Consider the following 23,821-nt stretch of genomic DNA (forward strand, 5'->3'; position numbering starts at 1 on the left):
TTTCGGAGCTGAGATAGAGGGCGGGGCAGCCAAAGCAAGTTTCCGTGACCGATCATGGCTAGAGGGCATTGATGGTCCGGGGACCTCTTTTGTGACTTTCTTTACTGTCTTTATGGGAGGAGGAGGAGGAGCAGTTTTTTTTACTCATGAATTGCGCAGAACTGATGTTCCATATCACAATGTTGGATTATAGGTCTGAGTCTTGGACAGAGAATGCCCCCTTCTTGCTCCAGCTCCTCTTGTGTGTGTTTAACCCAGAAAATATCCAGGGTGTTGTCTTGCGTTGAGTGTGCCATTTCCAGCCATGGGCAGCACAGTGCACCCCCTTTGGCCCCCAGTACTGTGTTTCTGCCAGCCTTTCCATGGCCAGGTCCCTGCCATGGAAAGGCTGGCGGAACAGGATTCATGATCAGCACGGCAGAGGCGAGTTCAGTACTGCAGTGGCTGACCACACGTTCGATCACCGTCAGCCAATTAGGAACCTTGTTTCTGGCAGCGACAGAGGTCCGACCGCCAGGGTCGTAATGTTGCGGTCGGACTGCTTGGAGTGCAGTGGTCCGACCGTCACCGCCAGCCTCGTAATGAGTCCTTAAGTGTCATAGGGCTGATCTCCTGTTCAAGCTACAGGGATACAACAACCTACAGGAGGCCTTTTCTTGGCAGTACCCAGCTGACCGGTCACAAATAGAGTTGGAAGGACTAGAACCTGCTGTTGGCCTCTGCCGGACTCCCTGTGAGTCTCTAAGTGCCTCCCAAGAGGTTCTGGGGACTTTAGGTGTATACTCCTGTGACTGATTAGATTTAAAGGATTATGTCAGAAGGTAATATTTTTGACCAGGTTAAATCTGGTTGGTATATTTGTCCCACACTCCATGACAGACAGCCTCATTTTACGCCTGGATTCCAGTCTGCAGCGACTATCATTGGTGTTTTTCTGCTGTCTGGCGCTATTTCTACTTAAAATGTTACACAATCATCTTTCAGGTTCACCTTAAGGGATTTTTGACTGTTCGGTGTAATTTTCTTTAGTAAATTCTACTTTGGTTTTCTAATTTGTTTCAAGATTTTTGTTGTCATGCTTTTTGAGTTTATTATGGTTTTGGTATTGCAATAATACTTTACACACTGGCGCATGCTTAGCCTGCCTATTCCGTGCTGTAGCTACCAGGAGGATGGGCTCAGGTTAACTAAGTGTCTTTAAGGGTGCACCTTGACAAGTGATTATTTGAGCTGGGTAGTCACATACCCACAAATAACATGATTTCTTACAGGAAGTAAAGGGCAAAATGTTGGAGCTTGCTTGTAAAAGGCTCAATGACACATGCCTGAGTCCTTAGAAATTAAACATTTTGCAACAGGTGTTTTAGCATCTCCTGACAGGTCAAGATGTGAAGCCCTGATGTCAAGGCACTTCAATGAGTGAACATGGGAGTCCATCACTAATTGATATAGATACGTTTTGATTTGTAAAGATATGGAACCAAAGAGAGAGCATATGGAGAAACCTCCAGATGCATATTAGGGTTAGTAAACGTTTCCTACTAGTGCAAGCAACTTTAGATGGTTTAAGCTGAAAGGAAATTAAGTAAAATAGGGCACAGGGTGATGTGCATGCAAGTATGGTAGAAAGTACCTAAGGATCAGAGAGCTATGATCCACATTCTTTACAACACCTGATTTAATCATAAGCAAGACTGCCTGCAGCACAGTAGCCACTGGGAGGGAGAAAGAGAGAAAAGAAAATCTAAAGAAAAGCTGGAGTCTAGAAAAATGTGAGGAACATGGAAGGAAGACCAGATCTGGTTTTAGAGGGGTTGGAAAGCAGCCCACCTGTTTCCGTCCACGGCTACTGCTCCTGCTGGAAGCCAAGGAATGCAGCTCCTCTTGACTGGGGACGCTTTCAAAGACCTCTGCTGCCTCCGTTGATGCCAGCTGCTCACCTTCAGTGATTTTTGCCTCTACAGTTTTTCTGGCATTTTTCCGCTGGGACCCTCTTCCTCTCACTTGTAGTACATCTGGCTGTGTTGCCTCTGCCTGGCTCTTTGCTTTCTTTGAGGTAGCAGCCTGCTTTTGGCATCTCGTACCTTCTGATGCAGTACTTTCCACGTTTCCCTGGCTCTGTGTGTTTTCTGCCTCTTCAATGGTGGCAGAAGCTTCAGCAACTTCATTAGGTGCAGTGTTGTTCCGCCTCCTCTTCTGTTCAGTGCTTTCCTCATGATCTGCACTGTCCTGGCCTCCCTCCTCGCTCTTGTTTTGCCTCTTCCTGCGACCAGCAGCTCCTCCTTTCAAGACTGCCCCTCGAACCCCAGAATCCAGCTTCTGATGCTCTTCTGCTTTCTTGCCTGTACCTTCGAGGTTTCTCCCACTCTGGCTGCTATGTGCCTCAGCTTTTGCAATGGCTGTATCTGGTACAATGCCTTCAGTTTGTCTAGCATGCTCTGAGCTTTGTGTTTGTTCAGCTCTGTTGTATGCTGCCAAATCCTTACTTGGCTGCTTCCTGCTTCGCCGCCCCGCTGCCTCTGTGGGTTTTTCAAGTTCTCTCTCACTCTTCTCGTCACCAGCAGCAGAAGAGGCTGCACTATTCGAGGCAGAATCTATCTCATGCACCTTCTGTTCTTTACTTACACTAAGGCCGAGGTTGCTATCCTCTTCACTTTGTTTTGTGGCTCCTCTCTTCCTAGAAAGTGGGGTGGATGAGGTGGAGTTCTGGACCTCTGCTACTTCTTCCGATGCTGCCTCTCTACTTCCTCCCTTCCGAGGTTCTCGGCAGAGCAGGGAATTTTCTCTGACCTCTTCTGCTGCCTCTGGCCCAACCTGTATAGTTCTTCTGTTCCTAGAGTATGTGGTTGCTACTTTCTCGGCAGTGTTCATTATACCTTCACAAGCATCTGCAGTCTCTTCCTTTTTATTAGAAGCTTGGGGAGCTAAGGTTGAGGCTTCAGCCTCTTTTTGACCTTTCTTCCCAGATGTTTGGATGGCACTTCTTGTCTCTTCTATAGTCTTTCTGGTTCCTCTCTTCTTGATGGTTTGAATATCCAAAAACATTCCAGCCTCAACTTCAACTTCCTCTTTCGCATCTGTTTTCTTGCTTTGTTGAACATCTTCATCCTTTTCCATTACTCCTTTTTCTTTACCAATTGTCCTTCTCTTCCTAGATGCGTGAGCATCGGAAGTGGAGGAGGCCACATTTTCAGTCACTTGCTCACCATTGCCCACTGTTCTCCGCTTCCTGGGTGGTCGAACAGAAGCATATCCAGTCTGATCACTCGTAGCTGTCTCTATACTCTTCAATGCCTGTTCTGCATTGATGTCTTCCATCTGATCATTTGGCACAGCTTGATCCATGCTGAGGGATGCCGCTTGACTGCCCACCAGGTCTTTTTTCTCAAGTGAACCCCCTTCTTGGCTTTTTGTCACCAGCTGTGCGCCAGTGGATTGCGGTTGCTCAGCTGTGCAAGTCCTTCCTTCATGCCTGTTGCTTAGATGACTGTCTTTAGTCTGTGCCTCTTGTGTTTGCTCAGCTGTAGGGTCTATAGTCATGCTCATTTCGGATGGGGATTCCAGTTCTGTAATCTTGGTTGCTTCGATGGTGGGAACTTTCTTTGTTCCTTTCCTTGCACCTGATGCCTTAGGTTGATCGTGCTCTTCTCTTGTCCCTTCCTTCTCCACAGGACCTCTTCTCCTTGTTCTTGAAAGCACAGATACTGTTGGTGTAACCACTTCTTCAGTAATACCGCCACTAAAAGATTTCCTAGACCGAGATGCTATGGTTGGAGCAGGTAAGTCCACTGGCACTACTACTGAATCCTGCTGCTTTTCACTAACATCACTGGAAACTTCTTTTTTCTGCCGCCCTCGGCCCCGCGCAGGAACCAACTCAGGCTTTTGCTCTTCTCTGTTCTCTTCTATTGTGGCAGATGCCTTCCTCCTGTTTCGAGTTCCCCTAGTTTCTGGCTCAGCTAGAGTCACAGATTGCTCGGTCGTTGGCAGGGAAGCAGTCTTCTCACCTCGTTTTGCATTTCTTCTCTGCATCACTGGTGTGGCTGTAAAATCAGCTTCTTCAGCATCCGTTGGATCCGCACAAGTACTTGTAGCATTGACGGGAGGTGGATCTATGGAAGCTTGTTCCACAGAGGTCATGGGTGGATTACTGATCATAGCTGCATTTTCCACAACAGGTAGTTGGTTACTAATAACAACTTCAGCATCCCCAGTACTTACAGGTTTGGTATGAAGCGCTTCCACATGACTAGTAGGAGTGTGCATAGCTGCTGGAGTATCTACACTTAGAGTAACTGATGCTTCTACACCAGGAGCAAGGGGGCCGGTGGTCACTGGCGCTTCAGTGCACACTTCAGGTATATAAAGTCCAGGAAGCGGGTCAGCCTCAGCAGCAGCTTCATACTGCGGCGCCTCAATGGCAGCCCTTCTTCTTAGGCCCCTACCACGTCTCCCTTTCCTGCCAACTTGGTCATCTTCAGTCTCTGCAAGAGGCTGCATCTCCTGCCCCTGGAGACTCTCACCCAAAGTGTCATTTATTTTCTTACTCCTTGCTGGTGCGGATGATGTGGCAGAGGCTCTTCTTGCCGGCCGGCCACGGGCTGTCTGTGGTCCCTCATTTGCTTGGGGTTCTACATCTAGGAGCTAAAATAAAACACACACAAAATAAGCTACCAGTGTCTAATGGGATACTGTCAACATGATGGCCACGATAGTCATACTGGTTTGCCAAGTTATGGGGAGGTAATTCTATTACGGATGTGTTCTGGTTCACATAACCCATGAGTGGGATGGCTCATATCATCGCTAAACCAGACATATCATCGCTAAACCAGATTTTTTTTAATCAATGAGTGTAGAAGGGGTGCCAAGTAGTAAGGATCCATTTCAGAAGACGGGATTCAAACAGCGATTACCCTCACCACGCAGCACTATAGAAACCCAGCGTTCAAGAGGACAAGAAGGAGGGGAACATAAAAAGGCCCAAAGGTGTTATTTGCCTGCTTATATAACATATCATCAAAAATATTGTTACACAAAAATACTGCAGCAAAAAATATTGTGGTCTTAAATACTTAACTATTGTCTTTACCTACCTAGGAGGTAAAGTACACAAATAATGTATACAAAATCTCAGTGTTACAGTGTGTGTATACATATATGTTTAAACTTATTTAAAATTATCACTTAAAAACATTACATAAAATATAAATAGAAAATATAAGAATAAATGTAAAAAAATAAAAAAAATAAAACTTAAAAACACTAATATATAAATTGAAATAAAAAAATATACTCAATTAAAACATTTTAAACACATGTAGATATTACAAAAACAGTGTAATTACACAACTTAATTCATGAAAATTACACTTAAAAATTACTAACAAAGTTGATGCAAAATACAAATAAAAATATAAAGAAAGGAAAAGTAAAACAAAATCAAACATACAAATATAAAAAAACTACAAAAACTATTGAAAATAGATGCAACTTACAAAAGAGGAAAAATATACACTAAAAAAAGAAATCAATCACACAGGTAAATATACTCGATTAAAATAAAAATTAAAACCAAAAACAAACCAAAAATGTACATTTCAATCACACAAAAAACAAGCATTTTCAATGCAACGGGTCTCTCATTTGCTCCAGTTAGAGCTATTAGCGTTGTAAACTCTTACCCGGACTTTTCTTGCCACACAAATTAAAAGAAAAAAAATGCAGCGCATTGCACTATGTAAATTGCAGCGCTATCGTGCTGAAATTTTACTGAGCGCAATCGCGCTATGTAAACCCCAGCGTGATTGCGCTGCGTGGAAAATAAACAGAAATTAGTCGGGAAACCATGCTGAAAAAAAATCGAGCCTCGTATGTTTTTAGTAGTTTACCAGTGCTGTGTAGGTGGGCTAAACACCGGACGTATGCATGCCTTTCACAAATGAAACCAAGTGGATTTTAAAAGGCAAGCCCACGAACCAATGAAAGTGACTGACGTGACATGGATGTGGTTGGAAACCCAAAGAGAGATTATTACAGGGGACGGAGCGCTTTGTGCTCGCCCCTAAAAAAGACAAAATATCAAAAAAAGTGTTAACATTTGGAGGAATAAAATGTAGGCCCTCATCATGACACTGGCGATAAATGCTGCTTACCGCCGCAGTGAATGCCGCCAATATGGCAAATATCAGTTTGCCATATTATGACACTCACCAAACCAACAGAATACTGCCACATACACAAATCCGCCAGCCCAAAGGTCAGTGTAAAGTCTTTGTACGATCACCCATACTGTTACGCCAACAAAACAACGGCCACCACATTATGACCCACGAATCACCACAGCGGACATTCAATGGCGGTACCCACTGGTGCGCTCAGAATGGCCACCCAAATACAAAACACCACAACATTGGCCTAAACAAAATCCACACACCTGACACTGATACACATACCACACCCACCCTCAGCACTATGAAACACACACCCACATTACAAACAACCCCTTACGAATGCCAATAATCGCCACAAGACTAACACGAAGACCACTGAGACAACTACACACACACCACAAACACCCATACATCCGTCACGCACCCCACATTCCACACCCCACCACATCACTCAACACCCTCTGCATAACACACACCACAAAACACCCATGTCCCCACTAAGGCACCCCCATTTCACTGATGAGGAGTTGCAGGCCGTGGTGGAGGAAATAGGTTAGAACCACAGCTGTTTGGAGCACAGGTACCACAAATATCTATTGCCAGGAAGATGGAGCTATGGGGGAGAATCGTGGACAGGGTGAACGCTGTGGGACAGCATCCAAGAACAAGGGACGACATCAGGAAGAGGTGGAACGACCTACGGGGGAAAGTACGTTCCGTAGCACAAAGGCACCAGCTCACCATCCAGAGGACTGGTGGTGGTCCCCCACTTCCTCCTCCACAGCTCACTGCTTAGGAGGAGCAAGTGTAGGCAATCCTGCATCCTGAGGGACTCACTGGAGTTGCCGGAGGACTGGACACTGGTGAGTCAACATTTACTACCTATCACCCCCTCCCCCCCACCTGCATGCCATCACACCCCCTCACATCACTCCACTCCACTCCATCCCACAGACTGCACCTACATATCTGACTAACCCCAATGCCAAGCACTGCATGCTATACCAATGCTTAGACAGACCTCCCATCCCGGCATGTATACCCATCACCAATTACACAATACATCTCCATCCACAAACAAAGGCAGCAGGGCAACAGCAACAATAGAGGGGAAGCTAGGGACGTACAATATGTCACAGATATGAAGCATAATACATCACTTACATTCCCACAGGTGCCCCAGCCAATCTCAGCGGCGAGGAGGTGCCACAACTTTCCAGTCCCCCAACAGAAGATGCCCCCAGTGATGACAGTAACTCTGGACTTCCGGATCTGGATGAACACCCTGGCCCATCAGGGACCACTGGTCAGTCGGCCACCCCAGCCCACTCACAGTCCACCACAGAGCCACACCCATCAGTATCCAACACCATAACACCCACCCAATGTCCTCACACCTCTGTCCCCAGGACAAATCAATCAGCAGTGTGCCCACCTGTACAAGGACCCCAGTCCACACCTCACCCCCAAGACAATCAGGGACCTGGGGTCAGTGGCAGTGGGCACACCGTTCAGGGGACACAGGCACAGGGACACTGGGAGGACCGCTGTGCACCAGGGGGAGGACAGGCCCAGGGAACCAACTCACCAGGAGGCACTCACCACTGTCCTGGGGGCCTACCAACAATCCCAGGACAAGATGGGCCAGATCCTTACCAACATGCAGGAGAACAAACGGCTGCAGGAGGAACACCATCAGGAGATCAAGGAGGATTTGCAGGCCCTCAACACCAACATGGTCTCCATAGCAGGGGTGCAGGCAGATATAGCCAACATCATGAGGGAATGGACAGCACACCAGCAGGCCCCTACCACTAGCCAGTATACTGACCAGCCACCACTTACACTGCAACTAGTGGGCAGGAGGCCCGCCAGAGGACCCACAGGCCACCAGTACCCTCCCCCTGCAGGAGGTGAACCACCCCGCAAACGTTCCCTGCAACCCAGACAGAAGCCAGAGACACTTGGCAAGACCAAGACCACCGCCAGGAAATGAGACCCTCCTGAATGTCCCCCTTGTGTCCCACCCTATCACCTTATCCACTTTGAACTGCCTTTGCTCCCCTTGGACACTGGACCTGTGCTATAAACAGACTGGAACAATACCCTGGACTGTCCTCTACCACCACCCCATTCCATTGCACTATCCTGTCAATTATCTGCACTACAATAAACACCCTTGAACACAACTTGAGTGACAGTGTTTTATGTGATAGAAATGTGCATTTATGGAAACGGTCACATCTTGTGCAAATTATCTGAACACTGTGATAGCATACAATCAATGACCTGTAGCTGTCTGTAGTCATCACATCAGTACACAGTTGTCATATCAAAAACATCTGCAAAATGAGAAGCCATAGGTGACAGTAAGTTGAGGTACAAAGGGAGTGAATGCCATCTTGCTACAGCAACACAGATAAAACAATAGTCAGGGGAATGGTCAGTTACACTGTCTCACCTGTGCGTCATTGGAAGTATTGACGTATAACGGATATTCTGTGTCCACATCCTCATCCTCTGCCTCCCTATCCTCACTGTCCTCAGGGTCCCCTGCTTCCACAGGGGCATTTCCAGTCTCCTCCTCCTGCAGATAAGGCACATGTCGTCTGAGGGCCAGGTTGTGCCACTTGCAGCATGCCACTTTTATCTGGCAGACCCTTTCGGGTGAGTAGCACAGGGATCCACCTGTTAGATGGAGACATCTGAACCTGCTCTTCAGGAGGCCGAAGATCCTTTCAATAATTCTCCTGGTTCACCCATGTGCACCATTATAACGATTCTCAGCCTCTGTCCTGGCATTCCTCACAGGGGTCAGGAGTCACGATAGGTTTAGGTAGCCAGGGTCACCTGCAAGTATCGAGGGAAAAACATTAGCCTTACACAATGGTATTCGGGATAACTCCTGAAGGCATACACTGACATACATTGGGTGGGGACTCTGGCTCACCTATTAGCCACACCCTGTGCCTCTGTAGTTGTTCCATCACATTTGGGATGCTGCTATTCCTCAGGACGAAGGTGTCATGCACAGACCCAGGATACTTGGCTGTGACGTGGGGGGTGTACTTGTCCGACAGGCACACTATTTGCTCATTCAGTGGGTGGAAACTCTTCTGGGGGGGAGAGGCATAAACGCAATATGTGTACCGTCAATCGCCCCAATGATATTGGGTATATGTCCCATTGCATAGAATCCTGCCTTCACAGTGGCCAAATCTTCCACCTGGGGGAAAGCAATGTAGCTGCACATGTGTCTGAGCAAGGCAGACAAAACCCTTGCCAGCATGATTGAGAACATTGGCTGTGACATTCCTCCTGCCAAGCCCACTGTTACTTGGAAAGAGCTAGTTGCCAGGAAATGGAGCACTGATAGAACCTGCACAAGAGGGGGTATCCCAGTGGGATGACGGATAGCTGATATCAGATCAGGCTTCAATTGGACACACAGCTCTGTGATTGTGGCCTTGTCCAGTCTGTATTATATGCCTCTCCTCCAGTGTAGCCAAGTCTGCAAGGGGTCTGTACACGGGGGATTGTCTCCTTCTCCTATTCATCCGCAGTGGTAGGTATCTAAGGGACACAAGAGTGAGTAGGCTGTCACAATTTGAACAATGGAACCACCTCCTCAGTGTACATTGAGCACTGATGAGATGGGATAATGGATATGGCAATGTATGTTCGAATTGTAGCAGTGCCACAGTTATGGATTAATTGAATGTTGTCCACCCCTATGAAATGGCAACCGCCTGCCCTGTATCTAGGGACAGGTGGAAGTGAGGTAATTTGCCGAATGTTATGTGTCATGGCAGAAGGCGGTCTTGCACTGCTGTGCAATTCCTCATTGGTTAATATGGGGCTCTATGGAGTACAGTGGCCAATGGGGATCACCGACAGCGGTGACGGTGTACACCGCCGCGGACATGACCGCCATTCTCTATCTGAATCCGCACTTGATTCCTGACTTTCCACAGGACAACATCTACAGTGCGTGTGCTGCTGTGACGTGTGTCTGGATCCTGCCATGGCCCGTGTGACCGGGGAAAGAGCCCATGCCTTCTCTTTGGAGGAGTTGGAGCGCTTGGTGGATGAGGTTCTACCCCACTATGGACAGCTGTATGGGCCTCCAGACCAAAAGGTGAGTACACTTTGGGCAAATGCATGTGACAAGTTTGCATGGAGATGTGTGTGCAAGCATTGTGTCATTTGGTGGGGGAAGAGGGTGGTATGTGTGGTGGTAGTGTACATGGTGGGCGCTGGGTGATGTGTGTGCCAATGGAGATGGAAATGGGATTTGTGGGCCATATGTGTGACAGTCTGGATTGTATGTGTAGTGGTGACCTCCTGTCTGTGTTTCTTCTGCAGGTCAGCGCCCATCAGAAGAACGGATTGTGACGTGGCGTGCCAAGGACGTGCGGACCCTGGGGGTCTACAGCAGGCGGAGCACCCACTGTCGGAAAAGGTGGGAGGACCCGAGACGCTGGGCCCAGAAGACCGCGGAGGCCCAGCTAGGGATGGCCTCCCAACGAGGGTGGGGTGCCTGTCGGAACCTGACCCCCCTGATGGCCCGCATACTGGCGGTGGCTACCCAGAGCTGGATGGGTGCTTCAGGGCATCAGAGCAGCCACAAGGGGGTGAGTACAGTGTGCTTTAGAATGAAAATGTCACTTACCCAGTGTACATCTGTTCGTGGCATCAGTCGCTGAGATTCACATGGTATGCATGAGCTCGCCATCTGGTGTTGGGTCGGAGTGTTACAAGTTGTTTTTCTTCGAAGAAGTGTTTTCGAGTCACGGGACCGAGTGACTCCTCCTTCTGTGCTCATTGCGCATGGGCGTCGACTCCATCTTCGATTGTTTTCCCCGCAGAGGGTGAGGTAGGAGTTGTACTATAGTAATAGTGCCCGCGCAATGAAAAATGTAAGTATGTACCTATTAAAGGATTAAATAATATATATACAAATGTACAAAATTGAAGGTAACTTCTGAACTGCTACAGGCTTCCGGGGAGGTGGGTGGGTCCATGTGAATCTCAGCGACTGATGCCACGAACAGATGTACACTGGGTAAGTGACATTTTCAGTTCGATGGCATCTGTCGCTGTAGATACACATGGTATGCATAGACTAGTAAGCAGTTAGTTCCCCATAAGCGGTGGTTTAGCCTGTAGGAGTAGAAGTTGTCTGAAATAGAGTTCTTAATACAGCTTGACCTACTGTAGCTTGTTGTGCGGCTAGCACATCTATACAGTAGTGTTTGGTGAATGTGTGAGGCGTAGACCAAGTGGCTGCCTTACATATTTCCTGCATTGGGATGTTTCCTAAAAAGGCCATTGAAGCACCTTTTTTCCTTGTTGAATGTGCCCTGGGAGTAATGGGCAGTTGTCTTTTTGCTTTAAGGTAGCAGATTTGGATGCATTTAACTATCCATCTGGCTATACCTTGTTTTGATATTGGGTTACCTGCATGAGGTTTTTGGAATGCAATAAATAGCTGTTTAGTTTTTCTGATGTTTTTTGTTCTGTCAATGTAGTACATTAATGCTCTTTTGACATCTAATGTATGTAGTGCTCTTTCAGCCACAGAATCTGGTTGTGGGAAAAAAACTGGTAGTTCTACCGTTTGATTTAGATGGAATGGTGAAATAACTTTTGGTAAAAATTTTGGATTAGGTCGTAGGACGACCTTATTTCTATGTATTTGTATAAAAGGCTCTTGTGTTGTGAACGCTTGAATTTCACTTACTCTTCTTAGAGATGTAATGGCGATGAGAAAGGCAACTTTCCAGGTTAGGAATTGTATTCCGCAAGAGTGCATGGGTTCGAAAGGTGGGCCCATGAGTCTTGTTAGAACCACGTTTAGGTTCCATGAAGGAACAGGTGGTGTTCTTGGTGGTATAATTCTTTTAAGCCCTTCTATGAATGCTTTGATAACTGGTATCCTATACAAGGAAGTTGAATAGGTAGTTTGCAGGTATGCAGATATTGCTGCAAGGTGTATTTTAATAGAAGAGAAGGCTAGCTTTGCTTTTTGTAAATGGAGCAAGTAATTTACTATATGTTTTGGAGTTGCGTCTAGTGGTTGTATCTGATTATGATGGCAGTACCAAACAAATCTTTTCCACTTACTTGCGTAGCAGTGTCTAGTGGATGGCCTTCTGGCCTGCTTTATGACTTCCATACACTCTTGGCTAAGTTGTAAGTGTCCGAATTCTAGGATTTCAGGAGCCAGATTGCTAGATTCAGCGATGCTGGGTCCGGGTGTCTGATCTGTTGGTTGTGTTGCGTTAACAGATCTGGTTTGTTGGGCAGTTTGATGTGTGGTACTACAGACAGATCTAGCAGTGTTGTGTACCAGGGTTGTCTTGCCCACGTTGGTGCTATTAAAATGAGTTTGAGTTTGTTTTGACTCAATTTGTTTACTAGGTAAGGAAGGAGAGGGAGAGGAGGAAAAGCGTAAGCAAATATTCCTGACCAGTTCATCCATAGGGCATTGCCTTGGGATTGCTTGTGTGGGTATCTGGACGCGAAGTTTTGGCATTTTGCGTTCTCTTTTGTTGCAAATAAGTCTATTTGTGGTGTTCCCCAGAGTGTGAAGTAGGTGTTCAGAATCTGTGGGTGGATTTCCCATTCGTGGACTTGCTGGTGATCTCGAGAGAGATTGTCTGCCAGCTGATTCTGGATCCCCGGAATAAACTGTGCTATTAGACCAATTTGATGGTGGATTGCCCACTTCCATATTTTTTGAGCTAACAAGCTTAACTGCGTTGAATGTGTTCCTCCTTGTTTGTTTAGATAATACATCGTTGTCATGTTGTCTGTTTTGACAAGGATGTATTTGTGGGTTATGATTGGTTGGAAAGCTTTTAGTGCTTGAAAAACTGCTAATAATTCTAGATGATTTATATGCAGTTTTGTTTGATGTATGTTCCATTGTCCTCTTATGTTGTGTTGATTGAGATGTGCTCCCCACCCTGTCATGGAAGCATCTGTTGTTATTACGTACTGTGGCACTGGGTCTTGGAAAGGCCGCCCTATGTTTAAATTTATACTGTTCCACCATAGAAGCGAGAGGTAAGTTTCGCGGTCTAGCAACACCAGATCTAGAAGGTGACCCTGTGCTTGAGACCACTGTGAGGCTAGGCACTGTTGTAAGGGCCTCATGTGCAGTCTTGCGTTTGGGACAATGGCTATGCATGAGGACATCATGCCTAGGAGCTGTAGTATTGTTCTTGCTTGTATTGTTTGGTTTGGAGACATGTGTTGAATGACTCTGTTGAAATTGTGGATCCTTTGTGGAGTTGGCGTTGCTACTCCTTTTGTCGTGTCTATTATGGCTCCTAGATATTGCTGTACTTTGCTTGGCAGAATGTTTGATTTTGCAAAGTTGACGGTGAACCCTAGTTTGTAGAGGGTTTGTATGACTTGATTTGTGTGGTTTGAGCATTGTGTGAGCGAACTGGTTTTGATTAGCCAGTCGTCTAGATACGGGAACACATGTATTTGCTGCCTTCTGATGTGTGCAGCGACTACTGCTAGGCATTTTGTGAATACTCTTGGAGCGGTTGTTAAACCAAAAGGCAATACTTTGAATTGGTAATGTATTCCTTTGAATACAAACCTTAGATATTTCCTGTGTGATTGATGTATTGGTATATGGAAATATGCGTCTTTGAGGTCTAGGGTTGTCATGTAGTTGTGTTTTTTGAGCAATGGTAACACTTCTTGTAGTGTGACCATGTGAAAGTGGTCTGATTTGATGAATGTGTTTACTACTCTGAGGTCTAGAATTGGTCTCAGTGTTTCGTCCTTTTTTGGTATCAAGAAGTACAGTGAATAAACTCCTGTGTTTATTTGTGTGCTTGGTACTAATTCTATTGCATTTTTTTGCAGTAGTGCTTGAACTTCTATCTCTAGAAGCTGTGAATGGTATTTTGATAAATCTTGTGATTTTGGTGGTATGTCTGGAGGGAATTGCAGGAATTCTATGCAATAACCATGTTGGATAATTGCTAGGACCCATGTGTCTGTAGTTATTTTGTCCCATGCTTCGTAATATTGACGTATCCTCCCCCCCACTGGTGTTGTGTGGGAGGGGTGAGTGACGTGTGAGTCACTGCTTGTTGGTAGTGGTTTTGGGGCTTTGAAATCTTCCTCTATTCCTAGGGAATTGCCCCCCTCTATACTGGCCCCGAAAACCTCCCCTGTACTGTCCCTGGTAGGTGGGCGGTGCGGACTGTGAGGTGCTAGCTTGTGTGGCCTGACCCCGAAACCCTCCTCTAAAAGGTGTTTTGCGGAAGGTGTTATAAGATCCTCTGCTCTGCGGGGAGTAGAGTGCGCCCATGGCCTTGGCAGTGTGAGTGTCCTTCTTGAGCTTTTCTATGGCTGTGTCGACCTCCGAACCGAACAGAAGTTTTTCGTTTACTGGCATGTTAAGCACTGCCTGCTGAATTTCTGGCTTGAATCCAGACGTTCTGAGCCATGCGTGCCTACGGATGGTAACCGACGTATTAATGGTCCTTGCGGCCGTGTCTGCTGCATCCATGGAGGAGCGTATTTGATTGTTTGAAATGTTTTGACCCTCCTCAACAACCTGTTTTGCTCTTTTTTGCAGATCTTTTGGGAGATGTTCAATGAGATGCTGCATCTCATCCCAGTGGGCTCTGTCGTATCGCGCTAGCAGCGCTTGTGAATTTGCGATGCGCCACTGGTTTGCTGCTTGGACAGCAACCCTCTTCCCGGCTGCATCGAACTTCCTGCTTTCTTTATCTGGGGGAGGTGCATCCCCAGAAGTGTGTGAATTTGCCCGTTTTCTGGCAGCCCCTACCACCACAGAATCTGGTGGTAGCTGAGAGGTGATGAATACAGGGTCCGTAGGAGGCGCCTTATACTTTTTGTCCACCCTAGGCGTCACTGCCCTACTTTTAACTGGCTCCTTGAAAATGTCCTTTGCATGGCGTAGCATGCCTGGGAGCATCGGCAGGCTTTGGTAGGAGCTGTGGGTTGAAGAGAGGGTGTTAAATAAAAAATCATCCTCTACTTGTTCCGAGTGTAGTTCCACATTATGGAATAGTGCTGCTCTAGCCACCACTTGTGAGTAGGCTGTGCTGTCTTCCGGTGGTGATGGCCTAGTTGGGTATGTGTCTGGGCTGTTATCAGACACTGGTGCGTCGTACAAGTCCCACGCATCCTGATCTTGGTCATCGTGGCTCATGGCGGTGTGAGCTGGCGAATGTGACGGGGTGTAAGTTGGCGAAGCCGGAGTTACAGGTGGAGGCGAGGGAGGAGGTGTTACCTTTTGTGCTGTTTGTTGCTGAGGAGTAAACTGAAGCGTTCTCTTTCGTTTGACAGGTGGAAGGGTACTGATCTTCCCAGTCCCCTGCTGAATAAAGATACGCTTTTGCGTGTGATCCACGTCAGTGGATTGCAGTTCTTGTTCAAATCTATGTTTCTTCATTTGTGAAGACATAGAATGCTCTTCAGTATAGGAGCCTGAAACAGGGTCTGATGTCGCTTTCGGCTCCGAAAACCCTGTTGATTGTTTTTTCGGCTCCGAGGTAACCTTCCTCTTTTTCTGTGCCGAAAATTCTTGGCCTCTATAGTCTTCGTCGCCACTGTCTCGGCGTCGATCCGTGTGGACACCGAACTCTCGGTGTCGATGCTTCTGTTTAGCACTCTCTCGGTCCCGAGGAGGCTGCGTGCCGGTGTCTCGACCGAAGTCGGACGATCTCGACACTGAATGGGCCTTTTTCGGTGCCGATTGTTGGTCACCGAGAATTTGGGTGGAGCCATGGCCGGTTGGCAGTGGCGTCCCCTGGGCTTTTTTTCCTTTTTTAAGTTCTGATCTCGACGTCTTACTCACAGTTTTTGTAGAGTCTAGCTCGTCGGAGTCTGAATCCTGGATGGAAAAGGATTCCTCCTGTTCCTCTTCTGTCTCGAACTGTCGACGCTCCTTTGGCGTGGACGCCATCTGCAGTCTTCTCGCTCGACGGTCGCGCAGAGTTTTTCGGGACCGGAACGCCCGACAGGCCTCACAGGATTCTTCGCTGTGCTCGGGTGACAGGCACAGGTTACAGACCGAGTGTAGGTCCGTATAAGGATATTTGTTGTGGCATTCGGGGCAGAATCGAAACGGGGTCCGTTCCATCGGCGTTGTTCTCCACGCGGTCGGGCCGACTAGGCCCCGACGGGGTGCCGAAATCTACCCCGAAGGGTACCGAAGCGCTTCGATGTTCAACGCGTCGTCGTATGTGTCTATCTCGAACCGGATCGCAACGATACCGTCGAAAATCTTCCGTTTTCAGCTATCTTTCCGTTCCGAAACCCGGAGCGACAGGAACACGTCCGAACCCGATGGCGGAAAGAAAACAATCGAAGATGGAGTCGACGCCCATGCGCAATGAGCACAGAAGGAGGAGTCACTCGGTCCCGTGACTCGAAAACACTTCTTCGAAGAAAAACAACTTGTAACACTCCGACCCAACACCAGATGGCGAGCTCATGCATACCATGTGTATCTACAGCGACAGATGCCATCGAACCTATAATTAGTAGGTGGCATGGGATCCTGGTGGTGGATGTAATTTAGTGGGTGCCCCTTAATGCCAGCTCAGACATTGCAGCCCGATCCAGCTCAAGGGTAACGGGTGTATTGCAAAATCTGGTAACATAGCTAGGTTGCATTCCATGTCAGACAGGCCTAGTGACTACCAGACGGGGTGCAGCTGGCAGGGGTTGGCTCAAATCTTGCTGTGGTACCTAGCCAATGGAATGCCAGTGCGATGCATGGTGCTCAATCTTGTAACTGATGGTAATGTGTATGCCATCTGTGGTGGTGATGCTGTAAGTGACCCAGTGCTCCCTTTCTCCCCCCCCCTTTTTAGGATTGAGCTTGCGTCGCATGCGCTAGCGCATGCGTATCGCAGCGAGACGCTTAAGGTATTAGAAAAGGGCTCGGAGCCCCGTCGACGTCACATCAGTGTCTTTCATTGGCAAGTTGGCTTGCCTGTTAGAATTTGCTTCTTTTTATTAGTGGAAGGCACGCATACGTCATGCTTTTTCCGTGGTTAGCCCTCCTCGAGCGCAGCGACCAAGTACGGAAAACATGCGAGGCTCACTGGGGTTGTGGACTACTTTTTCTCTTTTTTCAGAGCGCGATCTCGCTGGGCAGAAGTCGAGCGCTTCGTTAATGCACTATTGCCGGTAAACTGTACAGCGCGATCGCGCTTTTTTTTCTTCTTTTAATGGAGGGAAAATCCGGTTGGGAGTTTACAACTGTGAACAGTTGTAACTCCGACAAATGCGAGACCCTAGTGCATTGCAAATGCTTGTTTCTTCTGTCATCCTGTCCATGTGTGAATTAGCATCATCTGGCGGAGGAGCAGGGGCACCCGCGACAGAGGGAGCGGCATCCCACAGGACCCAGGAGGCAGAGTCCACCAATGGCGAGGGGGCCAGTGGGACAGAGGGCGAGGGGAGCACCACCGCGGAGACAGGGGGTGACAACACGGACTCTGACTCTTCCTACAATGGAAGCTCCCTAGTGGTGGGGACACCTCTGGGACCACCCCAGCTACAGGCACAACTGCCACCCCCGTACCAGCACCGCCCTCCCAGTAGCCCCTCACCGAGTTGCCTGTGCCCGCTCACCCAGGAGGGGGGGCATCTCCTTCGCCCCAGGCACCTCAGGCCCTGCCCCAGTCAGCCCTGCTGCCCTCAGTGAGGAGGCTATTGACCTCCTGAGATCCATCTCTGTAGGGCAGTCAACCATTGTGAATGCCATCCAGGGGCTGGCATCACAGATTCAGCAATGCAATGCATTCCTGGAGGGCATTCACTGTGGATTGGTGGCCCAAAAGGGATCGTCCCAGGCTCTGGCCTCCTCTCTGATGGCAGCCATTGTCCCTGTTCCTACCGTCCCCCCTCCAACTACCACTTCCCAGTCCCAATCTCCTCAACCCCAACCCATCCCATGCACACATACAGACAAGCATGCACACAAAACATCACACAAGAGTGGCACAGAAACACAGGCAGCACACTTCAGGCCACAAGCACTCACACAGACAACAGACAGTTGCTCACACAACAACATCCACTACCTCCACTGAATCCCCCTTCTCCTCCGTCACTGTCACATCCGCACTCACACCTGCATGCACTACATCAACAGCCACCACCATCACCACACTAAGCAGCACACACACCTCACTGGCAGACACCTCCACAACATCCATCCACACATCCTGTGTCATCTCCCATCCTGTCTGGCCCCCCTCCCCAAGAGACACAAACGCACGCACTCAGACACCCAACAGCCATCCACCTCACATCAGCACACTGCCCATGCACCTGCACCCAAGTCCAGCAGACATACACCTCCAACAACCACTTCCCTCAACCTCCACTCACATCCTGCCCCACAGTCCCTAAGAAGCTTTTCCTTGGTCAACTTGGCCTCTTCCCTCCCCTATACCCACCCATCCCCGTCCTGCCCGTAAGAGTAGGGTCCCAAAAACCCAGCCCAGCCAAGCACCTCGGCCAAACAGTCCATGGGGACAGTGGAGGCACCTCCTTGTTGTGGAGGCGAGAAAGGGATGGATCCCACTTCACCAGCCAAGAGAGGGAAGGATCCCACTCCACCGGCCAAGAGGGGGAAGGATCCCACTCCACCAGCCAAGAGAGGGAAGGATCCCACTCCACCAGCCAAGAGAGGGAAGGATCTCACTCCACCAGCCAAGAGAGGGAAGGTTCTCACTCCACCAGCCAAGAATGGGAAGGTTCTCACTCCACCAGCCAAGAATGGGAAGGTTCTCACTCCACCAGCCAAGAATGGGAAGGTTCTCACTCCACCAGCCAAGAATGGGAAGGTTCTCACTCCACCAACTAAGAGAGGCAAGAGGTCCCCGCCAACAGCAGTGGGCAAGGAGCCCTCACCACCAGCAGAGGCTGGCAAGGTATCCCCACCAACAGCAGTGGGCAAGCAGCGCCCTCACCTCAGGCTGGGACACAGCAGCCCTCACCTCAGGCTGGGACACAGCAGCCCTCACCTCAGGCTGGGACACAGCAGCCCTCACCTCAGGCTGGGACACAGCAGCCCTCACCTCCTGCAGAGGGCATGTAGGCCACCCTCCAGGGACTGTACAAGGTGCCCCCTCCAGAACCAGTGGGCAAGTTCCCCACCTCAGAGACTGTGACCTTGTACTCCCCAGCAAAGGGAAATAGGCATGGAGTGCCCTTCAGAACTAGTGGGCAAGTTCCCCCACCTCAGAGACTGTGACCTTGCACTCCCCAGCAAAGAGAAATGGGCATGAAGCCCCCCCAGAACCAGTGGGCAAGTTCCCCACTTCAGCTGAGGTGCCCCACAACCCCACTTCCCCCTGAGGTGCCTGGCCATTCCCAACATGATGCCCATGCACAGTGTAGTGCGGATTTCGTCAAGGAACAAGTTGGGCCTTGGACTATGCCATGTGGGCCTTTTGTACTTTGGACTTGCCACTGGCCCTTTCTCAACAGTGACTCAAATATCTCTTTTCACATGGACAATATGGTGGCTGTTGGCATCAGATTACACTATCAGTTCTGGCTAAATGTTGTCCTTGCATTAGTATGATGTGTGTTCTGTGGGACTGCTTTTCCTCTGCAGCTGATTGTGTGTGTGGTGTGTATGGTGTGTGTGGTGTGTTCTGTGTGTGTGTCACTCTCCTTTTCCTCCCTCCCTCGTGTGCTAGGCGACTGAACTCACCGTCGGCGGCGGCGGCTTTGGTGTTCCAGGTGGAGCATGGCATAGATGAGCATCGGGAAGACGAAGTTCAGGTTCCATAGTGGCGTTGATCTTCTCTGTGTCTTTGATGGCGAGTCTTTCGTCTTCTATGTTCTGTTTCTGCCAGGCTTTTGATGGCGTTGATACCGTGGCAGTTTGCTATGTCATAATATGGTGGGCGGTACCTTGTCTTCTGCCTGGCTGTTGATGGCTACCGCCGTGGTCAGTGGTGTTTACAACCTGGTGGTTGGTGTGGTACATTGGCTGTCTATGGGATCTATTACCATCATGGTCATAATTTGGCAGTAATTACCACCACTTTAACAGTCACCACCATTGTCATAATGGCCACCTTACTCTTTCCATTCCAACCTAAGCAACATATATTCATTCTCCAACCAAAGCAACGGTGAGGAAAGTGTTGGACTTTGGAGTGGTGAGATTAAATAGTCCCACTCTAACCTAACCAATTTTAGGGAAAGTGTTGGAAAATATGATGAATGTAAAATATTTGATTTTTAACTAAACACAATATTAAAATGAATATTATCAAAAAACACTCAATCGAAATACACGTAAAAAAGGAATTTAAAACAATATTTCCAATTTCTGTAACAACCAGATACTAATAAAATGTATTTCAATAATAAATGTACTTATTAAAAAAATAACCAATTAAAATATTAACCAATAACACAAAAAAAGTAAAAACACTTCCCATCCTACTCTGCTGCAATCCCAACTCCCTGCAAAAAATTCTGAAGTAATATGAAAAAATTAAATGAATCTTAAGAAATAGAAAAAAAAGACATTAATGGTCAGATGTCTCATCAACCTTTCTACAGGTGCATTTGGATATACACTTGTAATAAGGCAGACACGATATCCATCATGTTTTTGATGGATTACCCATCTGGAAAATTCCAAACCAGGCGGTGAATATTTAAAAAAAAAAGAAAAAAAAACAAAAGAAAAAAAAAGAAATGTAGCACCTTGAATTAAAGAAAATCTATTTAAATAATTTACGTCATTAATCTAAATACCCAATGAAACAAAAAAAAAATTTGCAAAAATAAACTGCTCAAATATAACAAGTTTAAAATATATTTTTAATAAATCTCAAACCCAGCAACCCACCAATAATTAAAAAAATTAAGAAACTCAAAAACTACATTTTACAAATATTACCAAAACAAAAATAACTCAATACAGTTTACAGAAACATAACATACAACACAAAAAATCATAAAAAGTCACAAAATTATGAAAAATGTATAGTCAATACTATATTAAAACGGACTTGAAAAAACACAACTTTGTTACCTGTGATATTCTTTTCCACAATATTCATGCAATATTTTTTGGACACTATTTGCATTACACAATAGATTTGAATATGATATTACCGTTGTGCACCTTTTGGCTCATTGCCCCTGAACTATCTGGTACCATTTGAAACCACTCAAATATTCAGAAGCAGTAACTGACGTGCTCAGTGAACACTGATGGTTTGGCTGAGTATGTGGTTAGAAAGCTAAAAGCATCAACACCCAACTCAGTCTTGGAATTTGCTCATGAATTAGTGAGATCAGCTACTCCTCCGTTTTTGCTTCAATCAGTCCCATGAAACGCGTTTCTCCCTGCATGACTGTACATTTACCCTTTGCACGCACCTGTGTGGTCTCGTTCTTAGCAGGAGGCGTGGAAACCTCTGCAGGTTCTGGTGTGGGTCCTGAAGTTGTGGCTTCCGCATCCTCCTCCACTGTGGCCTTCTTCTTCCTGCCTCCTACAAATAAGAGGAAGGGAAACCACTCTTGATGTCTATCTGCCTTATAGTTTGTAGTAAAAAAGTAAAGAGGCGGAAAGAGAAAAAGGGCGATGGCAAACTACCAATATGCAAAGTTCAAGAACATCAACACGAGACTTCTAAGGAGGACTCTCTGCCTTTACTGCTAAGATAATACTGAGTTCTTGCCCCACCCCAGACCAGCATCATCCCCTCCTATTCCAGGCTCTCACGGTGCTAGGAAACTACATCTGGAGACAATACTTCAGTACTGCTGCTTTGCCATTACACAGCTCTTTGCCACCATTCTCTCAAAATGTGATCTACCCATTGAGATTTTTGCTCCTCAGCATTCCTCCCAGGTGCAAGAATTCTACAACACAATACCTCAATTGTCATCAATACTTCCTGAAACATTGCCAGATTTTTGCAACTAAGACACTACTCATATTGTTCCATCAACACCCCTTGCTGAGAGTTACCCACCAAGAAAATATTTCACATTAAGTGCATTTACAAAACCAAATCGGTGCCGCCTGGATTCACTGCCTGCTTTTCGCAAGTGACCATTTCAAAAGCCAGATCACCCGCCACCGAATGAAAGATACAAATCACAAAATCTGCACTGAAACAAACCCTCCACCAACCCTTGCTTCCCCCAACTCACGTTTTGCCAGTGAGGGCTGTTTCTTCTTCGCATGTGTAGAATGATCAGATCTGGGTTGTACTTCTTGTGCACTGGCACTCCCCACATCTGAGGGTTCAGAAGCTTGGCTGATCTGTGGCAGAATGCTTGGGTTGGCTGCAGTTTCCTGATTTGGTGCCAGTTCAGAAGATGCCTCACCATCATGGACTGGTGATTCTAAAGTTTGTGTGGGAGCACCGTCTTCTTCAATGGATGCCTTGGCTACAACTCCATCAAGACACACCTTGGGCAACATGCTGATCTCTTCAGCATTCCCTAAGTTGCTACTCAGCTCTGCATGCTTTGAGCCAGTGGGCTCCAGTGATGGCTCAGGATGCACCTCCTCAGACACATCTATTGAGTAGGCCTGAGTAGGTTCTTCTGACAGAATCAGGCTGAGGTGCTGAGTGGACTCGTCTGGTTGGCCTGATTCCACAGATTGTTTCTGTGGCTCCTGGCTTTCCAGGAGAGAGGCACTATCTGCACAGAATGCGATTGTCTTCTCCATGGAAGGAGCAGGACCCTTAATGGGGTTCACTGTGAACACATTTTTGTTGGTTTGGGAATTGCCTCTGGCTGTGGCCCTATGCTGTAGTGGGGACTGCTGCCCTTGGTGAGTCTCACGGACAAGCAGGGGTTGGGTCACCCTCTGGACAGGGCTTGAAGTGCAGGCTTCTGTAGGCTGAGTATGGCCAGCTTGGAGGCCAAGATAAAGTGCTATGGGCTGGGTTTCATCCTGAGAGGGGTCCTCCGGGGGCCTAATAGGTCCGCCTGGTGCTGCTTCTAAGTTGTCATTAAAAAAAAGCTGTGTCTCTGCTTCTGCAAGAGTCGTTGCCTCCTCCTCTTCTTTCTCCACTTCAATGGAATGTGCGATTAGTGCGTCGTTACTTGCTATCCTTGTCACACTGCCAGCCACCTTCTGTGTAGATGTGGAGGGGCCCTGTAGCCTGGTTCCGCCTCCCACAAAGAAAGCTTGAGTTGGTTCGTCTTCTAAATCGATGTCACTGATGTCCGGTCCCCTGAGAAATGACTGAGTCTCAGCCACTGCGAACTGTTCCTCATCCGAGAGGTCCTCCTTCTCTGAAGAGGTGCAGACTGTGAGGAAGGTGAAAAAGAGACGTGGGTTGATCGCTGGCAAATGAGGCCACATACTCTCCGGTTACCAAATTGACTTTGGGCAACAACAACAACAAAAATCACAACTTGTCAAGACTTAAGTGTTAGATACAAGACAAACTACCCAGGAAGAACATTAAAACTGACAACTTATTCAACTATTCCAATGACTGCCTTCAGGCAGGGATCTATACAATTCTGGTGGATAACATTTTTTTAAGGGCCACCAGTGTTGACCTCCTGCCACCTCTGAATTATATGGATGACACCTGGGGCTGCTTTACCTTTTTCTCAACTTAAAG

At 47.5% G+C, this 23,821-nt stretch overlaps 1 protein-coding gene across 3 annotated transcripts in view; it reads right to left on the minus strand.

Moving 5' to 3' along the window:
- Nucleotides 1-23,821, minus strand: part of MDC1 (mediator of DNA damage checkpoint 1) — a 133,462-nt gene that overhangs the window by 33,868 nt on the left and 75,773 nt on the right. For 2 of the 3 annotated variants that reach the window (XM_069241833.1, XM_069241834.1), the window contains exons 9-11: nucleotides 22,386-23,498; nucleotides 21,606-21,718; nucleotides 1,831-4,644 (exon numbers count right to left, since the gene is read on the minus strand). In XM_069241833.1, coding sequence (XP_069097934.1) covers nucleotides 1,831-4,644; nucleotides 21,606-21,718; nucleotides 22,386-23,498 — 4,040 coding nt within the window. The remainder of the gene's footprint in view (nucleotides 1-1,830; nucleotides 4,645-21,605; nucleotides 21,719-22,385; nucleotides 23,499-23,821) is intronic. The other variant, XM_069241835.1, reaches the window with a different exon arrangement.

This window comes from Pleurodeles waltl, chromosome 6 (assembly GCF_031143425.1).
Source record: "Pleurodeles waltl isolate 20211129_DDA chromosome 6, aPleWal1.hap1.20221129, whole genome shotgun sequence".
Classification (NCBI taxonomy): Eukaryota; Metazoa; Chordata; class Amphibia; order Caudata; family Salamandridae; genus Pleurodeles; species Pleurodeles waltl.